The sequence below is a fragment of the Lactuca virosa genome, chromosome 2 (assembly GCF_052849685.1).
Source record: "Lactuca virosa cultivar CGN04683 chromosome 2, Lactuca_virosa_CGN04683_v6, whole genome shotgun sequence".
Classification (NCBI taxonomy): domain Eukaryota; kingdom Viridiplantae; phylum Streptophyta; class Magnoliopsida; order Asterales; family Asteraceae; genus Lactuca; species Lactuca virosa.
The window spans coordinates 14,557,926-14,567,301 of NC_136427.1; the positions used below are offsets into that span (position 1 = coordinate 14,557,926).

The 9,376-nt window shown below is 38.6% G+C and overlaps 1 protein-coding gene across 1 annotated transcript; it reads right to left on the reverse strand.

Moving 5' to 3' along the window:
• Positions 1–7,194: 7,194 nt before the first annotated feature.
• On the reverse strand, positions 7,195–9,074 carry LOC145157256 (uncharacterized). Its single transcript, XM_079076321.1, has 2 exons — positions 8,748–9,074; positions 7,195–7,281 (listed from the first exon to the last, which is right to left on the reverse strand). Exons 1-2 carry the CDS (start codon positions 9,072–9,074, stop codon positions 7,195–7,197), a joined length of 414 nt encoding a protein of 137 aa, XP_078932447.1.
• Between the last annotated feature and the right edge of the window lie 302 nt (positions 9,075–9,376).

Here is a 9,376-nt window from a genome sequence, read left to right on the forward strand (position 1 = left end):
CACCTCATATTGGTTGCCAAAACGAAGTAGATGCTCGATCTACAACCTCCTTCTCACTCCAAGCTATTAAATCTTCAAGAAATGCACCAAATACACACTCTTTAGCCTTACACACACTCAAAATGGAAGGTTAGCTCAATTAAGGTTTGATTCTAAACGATAAGGTGGTAAGGTAGGATGGAGAGAGGACATAAGGATCTTTAAATAGGTTGCAAACCCTAAAATTAGGGTTTTCATAATCAGCTCCAACTTGTCGAGTTGGGTCCTCCAACTCGTTGAGTAGGTTCTCCGGAATACACGACCCTTCTTGGTTTCTACACGATGAGTTGGGGCCTCCAACTCATCGAGTAGACTTTATGAAGTTTACAAACCCCTAAATCTCATTCCTAGAAATCGGGATGTTACAGGGACACCATGGAGGTCTACATTGACAACATGGTGGTGAAGTCCATGAATGCTGAAGATCATCTCAGGGATCTCAAAGTAGCCTTCGACATTCTAGACGAATACCAGATGAAGTTGAATCCATCTTAACGCCACTTTGGGATGAATTCAGGCAAGTTCCTTGGGTATATGGTAACTAAGAGAGGAATAGAAGCAAGCCTGGAGCAGATCAAAGCAATCATCAAGCTGAAATCTCCATCTTCAACAAAAACATCCAAAAGCTAACCGGAAGAGTAGCATCACTCAGCAGGTTCATTTTAAGATCCTGAGAAAGGTGTAAGCCCTTCTATGATATCTTGAATAAGAACAAGAAGTTTGAATGGACCAAAGAACACGAAGAAGCTTTTAAGGAACTCAAAAGATACTTAAGTTCCGCGCCACTGCTGGTGAAGCCTATAGATGGAGAACCACTTCTCCTCTACCTCTCGGTATCCTCAAGTGCGGTAAGTGCTGTCCTAGCCAAGGATCTTAACGGAGACCAACATCCTATCTACTATGTAAGTAAAAGTCTTCTGGATCCTGAGACCAGGTATTCTCATCTCGAAAAATCAATTCTTGCATTGGTAACTGCTTCTACTAAGTTAAGACATTATTTCGAGACACATACTATACATGTGAAAACTAATTATCCTATTAAAAATGTGATGAGAAAACCAGAGATGCCAGGAAGGATGGTAAAATGGTCCGTGAAGTTAAGCACGTTTGACATCAAATATGAGCCAAGATCCGCCATAAAGTCACAAACATTAGCAGACTTTGTGGCTGGCTTTAGTGATGATCTACAAAACAAAGTAGACATTGAAGCTAAAAAACTCCTAGAAGATGAACATTTGGGAAAATAGACACTATTCACGGACGGAGCTTCAAATCAAAAAGGAACCGGGCTAGGGATCATACTAAAATCGCCACAGGGGGACATCCTACCCCAGGAAATTAGTTGCGAATTCAACGCAACCAACAACGAAGCGGAATATGAAGCACTCATCATGGAATACAATTGGCTAAGGATCTTCAAATCAAGGATCTTTAGGTATTTGTTGATTCTTTATTATTAACTAATCACTTCAATGGATCTTATACAGTGAAAGGTGAAAGATTAGCATTATACCTCGAGATACTAAAAAAATGAGCCTCTAATTTTGAAAACTTTAGCCTAACCCAAGTTCCCAGAGAAGAAAACACAGAAACAGATATATTAGCAAACTTAGGATCCTCCCTAAGGATCCCACCATAAATGAAGATCCCTATAACCCACGTAATAACTCCAACTATAGAAGCCCTTTCCAACAAACTCGATGATCATGAAGAACCAATAAGTGTAGCAGCCATCAGAGATCCTGACCCTCAGATCCCTCCTCAAAGGGATCCCGACGAACAGGATCCTCGAAGAAGTCCACAAATCATGGATCCAACCCATTATGGAGTATCTCCAAAATGGCACGTTCCCAATAGAAGAAAAAAGCGAAAGAGCATTCAGAACAAGAGTCTCAAGATTCATAATAATCCAAGGTAAACTCTATAAAAAGTCTTTGGAAGGTCCATACCTCAGATGCTTGGAAGATCCTGAAGCTGCAAAAGTCTTGAAGGACATACATGAAGGAGACTGTTGCAATCACACCGGGGGCAAATCCTTATGCTCCAAGGTATTGAGAATAAGATACTACTGGACAACCATGAAGAGAGATTCTTTTCTACATGCTCAAAAGTGTGGTGCTTTCCAAAGACATTGCAACATCCTACTTCAATCGGCGGAACCTCTACATGCTATTATCTCTCCATGGCCATTCATGATATATGGAATGGATATAGTAGGAAAATTACCAATAGCTCCAGGAGGAAAAGTCTTCATGTTGGTGATGACTGATTACTTCTCGAAGTGGATCGAAGCTGAAGCCTTCATTCAGGTTAGAGATAAAGAGGTAGTTTATTAAACGTAATATCTTGACCAGGTTCGGGATCCCTGCTGAAATCATATGTGACAATGGATCCCAATTCATAAGCAAGAGGACAAGAGACTTTTGCACGAGTTGGGGAATCAAAATGATAATGTCCACTCCTGTTCACGCCTAAGCTAATGGTCAAGCAGAATCTAGCAACAATATCATAGTAAACAACTTGAAGAAAAGGCTAGATGAAAAGAAAGGAAGATGGGAAGAAGAGCTTCCTTTCGTCCTATGGGCAGATAGGACTACTTCCAAAGTAGCCACATGTCAGACCCCTTACTCCTTGGTGTTTGGGATAGAAGCAATGATTCCTGCCGAAGTAGTGATCCCAAAAGCAAGATATTCCTCTTCCAAAATCAAGAAAACAATGACAGGATCCTAGCCCAGGATCTTGACACTGTTGACGAACTCAGAGATCTTGCCAAGACACGCATTGCTGCTCATCAAAAAAGGATCACCAAGGCTTACAACAAGGACATAAAATTCAGAAGATTCTAAATAAGAGACTTAGTATTAAGGAAAACATTCCAAAACACCAAGGATCCTAGTCCAGGTAAATTAGCTCCTAAGTGGGAAGGACCATATCTCATAGATGCTGAAGCAAGAAAAGGATCATATTAGCTAGCAACACTCGAAGGAGACATTTTGCCAAGATCCTGGAATGCTATACATCTCAAAGTATACTATATGTAAATAAGATCAATTGATCTTCAACAAAACCGAGGTGCACATGTTCTTTACCTTAAACTTTTCATCATTACTTATTTTCTCCCCTCGAATACATTACTAACTTAAGCATCGGAGGGGTGTTATCTAGACTAACACCCACCCTAGCTAACGTTTTCTATGCAGAACAACATACAACTAAGGATCTCCATAAGCAATGATCCTGAAACATAATGATCCTCAAGGTCGAAGATCCTGAAACATAAGGATCTTGACACACGAAGATCTCATCATATTAACACTTGGACAATTCCATTATATCAATGGTATGATCTTTAAACTATCATATACACAAGCTAGAGACTGATCATCTCTCCTACGCTTAAGGGTACTTAATCCCCTCTAAGGTTTAAAGAGTTAATTACCTCTTTCACACGAACTAAGGTTTATACACCTCGCTTGAACGCACACTATCTAACTATGAGATACGAATAAGGGCATGATTTCACGATGAAGTGGCTTGGAAACCCTCTTATCTTTGAACATAAGTTAAGATCCTTAAGGTTTATAACATTTTCATGTTATCACACTTTGGGATCTTTCCCTATAAAATACACACGAATCATAACATTTTCATGTTATCATAAGTAGGGATCTTTCCCATGAAATATGTCACAAGTTGGGATCCTCCCCAGTATATAACATTAACGTGTTATCAATTGAACTTATGGTGCTACCCAAGAATTTTGTCAAAGTCTATAACCTAAACAGGTTATCCTAAGAAAGGAATTCCTCCGTATGATCTCATCCTTAAGGATCCTCATCATTAAGGATCCTTATCGATAAGGATCCTCATCAGTAAGAATCTTATCATCAGAAGTCAACAACGATCCTAAGTTCTTTCCTAAGTTGAGATTTATCCTCAGTAAATTCTAAGATTGAAAAACTTATGAAGCTTAAGGAAAAACTCGAATACAATCAGGTTTCATCTTTCCTTGTTCTTAACTTTAAAATTTTTTAAGTAAAATTAAGGATCTTAAACTTTTCAGGATCCTAAACCAATTGTTGATTTATAAACTTTCATCACTTCAGAGTCATTTACTATTTTAAATTGATATCTTTAAAGAAGTTTTAAAGCACTTAGATTTACCAAAATTAGTTCTTAACAAATTCTTTTACACTTATTTTATTATAAAATTTATTTGAAACTCTTAAGGATTACAAGTCAGTCATCAAATTTTTAAAGAAACTTTTAACATTTTAAATTGCTTAACAAAGTCAGTTCTTATTATTTTAAGTTATTACTTTTAGTTGTTTAACTAATTCAATCCTTATCAAATCATTTTATCTATTATTTGTCAAAAGAAATTTATCTTGAAAATTATTTACTATTTTTAGTATCCTAACTACGCAAAGATCTTAATATCATATTATGCAGGTAAAGGAAACATAGAAAGATAAAGGAAAGATTAACCATTGTATTCAAAATAAAAGGATTACAGTTGTTTTGGTCAAAAATTACACAAGTACTAATCAACCAAATTGAGTGAGAGGCTGTGATGTTCAGATTGTGTAATAGAAAAAGGTAAAAGAAAGTGATACAATGGTTTACAAGGAAAGCCCTTGATCCTTGCTAGGATCTCCAACATAAAACCTTGGGAGGTGATAATGATCACCTTCCTTGATGATTTTATTGATATAAAGTAAAGATTACAGTGAGTTCTTAGTAAGAATGAATAAAGAATTTCGCAGAGTAAGCTGAGACTAAAGAAAAGTGTCTCGTGTGCAAATTACAAGTGTCAATTTATAGTCTAAACTAGCCAACAAGATGTCTGATATTTCCGGGATCATCTTATGACTACCTTCATAAACGTTATTTGACCAAGTATTCCGGGTCTTTAACATAGTTGAGATGATTATTCATTGAGAATTGGTCTTCCCTTGACTACTTCTGCACACGTGTTAGTTATAGACAAAATATGACCGTTATAAATATTAATAGAAATAATAACGGAAATTAGCCGGGACCCTGATGTAGCTGAGGATCCTGGATATTTGAGGATCCTGAATATCATAAGGATCCTGACCCTAACAATTGCCCCCAAGTTATTCCTGAAAATATCGGGGTTAGTTTTGTAAATATTAAAGGAATAACTTAAAGTAAATAGGTAAAAGGAGAGAGAATAGTAATTTTCAGTTTAACCCATAACGGCTAGGTAATTTAAATCCCAACAGATAGTTTACTAGCCGTTAGCAGTCAAATCATATTTATTGGTCCAGTGTAAATATGAGGGATCCGTTTCATAACCTCCTATCCGTTCTTCATTGCTTTTTTCGTGCCATCTTGCGATTAGAAGGTAAGTTTTCTTCCAGGCTTTTATTCTTTCTACCATGGGTCAAAAATGGCCGTCTCTCGTAAAAGCATCTTGGCCCTTCCCGATGATGACTTTATTGACCAAGGGATCCTCTCTTATAAGGAGACATGCTCTTTTCGCGATTATGACATTGAATCTCTAAAACTCAATGTGGCCTTTCCTCCCAGTGCTGTTTTCAGGCCCTTCGACCCTCTGATTCAGCCCGATTTCGTCTCTCCCACTTGGGTGTGCTTTCCTGAGTATCCTTTATCCTTAGGCTTGAGATACCCTTTCCCTAGGATCATCTCCGAATTTTTTAGGGTGACTAGTATTTCGTATATCCAGGCCATGCCAATTTTCTGGAGGATCCTATATTGGGTCGACCAGATAAATCAATCAAAAGGTCTTGACATAGGCCTTTCTGAGTTGGCCTGCGTATACGATCTCACAACCTTTGGGAATTCTTGTTTCCTTCTCAAGGTCAAAACCCTCAAATCTTCTCTAATCTTGAAAACCAAGCACAATGACGGGGCTTGGAAAGGGAGATACCTCTTTGTGAGGCATGAATTTGTTCCCAATGGGGATCTTTTGCCCAAAGATTGGGCTAAGAAGGGTAGGATTTCAATGCTTTACATTATGATCCTGTAATTTTTATCTTATTTTGTTTGTTTCTTTGCAGCCTTCAAGTTCGAGGAGCTTGTTCCCGTCGCTAAGGATTCTGAAGAGAAGATTGAGAAGTTGTTGGCCTTGCCTGAAGTCGAGAGATCCTTCCGATTTGATCAAGCCGTCCCGCAAGAAAGCTCCTCTGCTACTGAACTCATGTCGACGGGTAAGGATCCTTAATTTTTTCTTGTTTGTGATGAGGATATTCAATAATCTTTTTCCGTATACAGAATCCAAGGTCACTCGCTCCAGTGCTCGCTTCACTCTTGTTGATCTTGATACGGCTATGTCAGGAGATCAGCTGGTGGTGAAGAAGGAGAAGAGTTCGTCCTCTTTTCCTCCTAAAAGGTCGACAGTGGATTTGACAGTGAAAACTCTGGGATCTCGGAAGAGGAAAACTGCTGAATCCACAGGTTTATCTTTGGAGAGCCTTGGAGCTAAGGAAGCGCTCCAGAAGTTGGTCTCTTTCTCTCAAGCTGTAAGTGTTGATTTCATTCTCGCTCCATTATTCATTTTGTTTTTCGCTGACTTACTATATATATACATATATATATATATATACATATATATATATATATATATATATATATATATATATATATATATATATATATATATATATATATGTGTGTGTGTGTGTGTGTATGTATATATTATAGGTCTCTGATCATGTTTCCGCTGATCTAAGGATCTGGGAGGAGAGGGCCGAATAAGCGCTTTAGGGACATGAGAAGATGTGGAAGACGACCAACGAGGATCTTCTGAGGAGGGTGGAGCTGCTTATTAAGGAAAAGGCTTAGAGAAAGGAGGAGCATGTACACGAGATGGAGGAGGTGATCTCCGACGTAAAGGTCAGTGCTGCGGTGGCCGTTTGGGAGGCCAAGATCCGTCTTGCTAAGGATCTTAAAAATGTAGGATCCTGGGGCGTGGTTGGTTGGCGCGAGGCACTGGCCAAATTAACTGGCAAGCCTCCTACCGTCAGTCAGGATGCTGTACTGCGACTGACCCGGGGGGGGGGGGGAAGAGAAGAAGGCCGATGATGACCAGGATAAGATCTAGGCCTTTTAGGTGATTAGGGTAGCATAACCTTTTGACGCATGACTCTTGTAAGGCTGTATGCCTTTTTATTTTGAATATAATGGTTGATCTTTCTTTCGTCTTTCTACGTTTCCTGCATAATACAACACTAAAGTCTTTGCATGGTTAGGATCCTGAAAAAGTGAATAATTCTTAAAACAAAATGGCTTGATAAGGATTAGTTGAAAAATAACCATAACCGACTTTGTTAAGTAATCTAAAAGTTTCTTTTAGAAGTTTAATGATTAACTTGCAATTCTTAAGAGTTTTTAATATGCTTTCGAAACTTCTTCAAAACTATCAAAATAGCGAATGACTCCGAAGTGACGAAAGTTCATAGGTCAGCGGTTGGTTTAGGATCCTTAATTTTTAAACTTCAAAGTTAAGGAAAGATGGAACCTGATTGTCTCCGAGTTCCTCTTTGAGCTTCATGAGTCTTTGAATTTTAAATTTTACTGAGGGTAAATTCCAACTTAGGAGAGAACGTAGGTTCACTCCTGAGAATGAGGTTCTTTACCAACAAAGGCCGATGACGATCCTTAAGGGCAAGGATCCTTACTGTCAGAGATCCTAATAAGGATATTAGATCTCATAAGGGAAATTTCCCCTTAGGATAACCTGTTTAGATTATAGACTTTGACAAATTAGATAACATGTTAATGTTATATTCTGGGGAGAATCCCAATTCATCGGATAGATAACATGAAAATGTTACAATTCGACTGTATTCTTTGGGGAAAATTTCCAATGTGTGATAACATGAAGATGTTATAGACCTTATGTAATTCCTGGGGCGAAATCCCAATATTTGATAACATGAAAATGTTATAAGCCTTAAGTAGTTACTGGGGTAGGATCCCGATTTTTGGATAACATGAAAATGTTATAAACCTTAAGGATCTCAACTTATGTTCAAAGATAAGAGGGTTTCCAAGCCACTAAATCGTGAAATGATCCTCTTACCCGTATCCCACAGTTAGATATCATGCGTGTAGGTGAGGTGTATAAACCTTAGTTCGTGTGAAAGAGGTAATTAGATCTTTGAACCTTAGAGGGGGTTAAGTACCCTTAAGCGTGGGAGAGATGATCAGTCTTTAGCTTATGTATATGATAGTTTAGAGATTGCATTGTTAAATATAATGGAGTTTACCAAGTATTGAGATCTTCAGGTGTTAAGATCCTTGTGTTTTAGGGCGTTCGAATTTGAGGATCCTGATACTTCAAGATCTTCAGTGTTGAGGATCCTTAGCCGTACGTTCTTCTGCATAGCAAACGTTAGCTAGGGGTGGGTGTTAGTCTAGCTAAGGCCCCTCTGATGCTTAAGGTAGTAGCGTATTCGAGGAGAAAATCAGTAACAAATCTTTTTAAGGTAAAGAACATGTGTACCTTGGATTCGTTGTGGATCAATCGACCCTACTTACATGTAGTGTACTTTAAGGTGTATAGCATTCCAGGATCTTGGCAGAACGTCTCCTTCGAGTGTTGCTAGCCAATATGCTCCTTTTCATGCTTCAGCATCTATAAGATACGTTCCTTCCCATTTGGGAGCCGATTTTCCTACACTAGGATCCTTGGTGTTTTGAAATGTTTTCCTTAATACCAAGTCTCCTATTTGAAACCTTCTGAACCTTATATTCCTATTGTAAGCCTTGGTGATTCTTTGTTGATGAGTAGCAATGCGTATTTTGGCAAGATCTCTAAGCTCTTCAATAGTGTCAAGATCCTGTGCTAGGATCCTATCGTTATTCTCTTGGTCTTGCAGCAAGTATCTTGCCGTCGGGATCACTACTTCAGTAGGGATTACTGCTTCTGTCCCAAACACCAAAGAAGAGGGGGTCTGACCTGTAGCCACTTTGGAAGTGGTTCTATATGCCCACAAAACGAAAGGAAGTTCTTCTGCCCATCTTCCATTCTTTTTGTCCAGCATTTTCTTCAAATTGTTAACTATGATTTTGTTGCTGGACTCCGCTTGACCATTAGCTTAGGGATGAACATGAGTGGACATTATCATTTTGATCCCCCAGCTTGTGAAAAATCTCTTATCATTTTTCTAATAAATTGGGATCCATTGTCGCATATGATATCTGCCGGGATCCCAAACCTGGTCAAGATATTACGTTTAATAAATGATACTACCTCTTTGTCTCTTACCTGAACGAAAGCTTCAGCTTCGATCTATTTGGAGAAGTAATCAGTCATCACCAGCATGAAGACTTTTCCTCCTGGGGC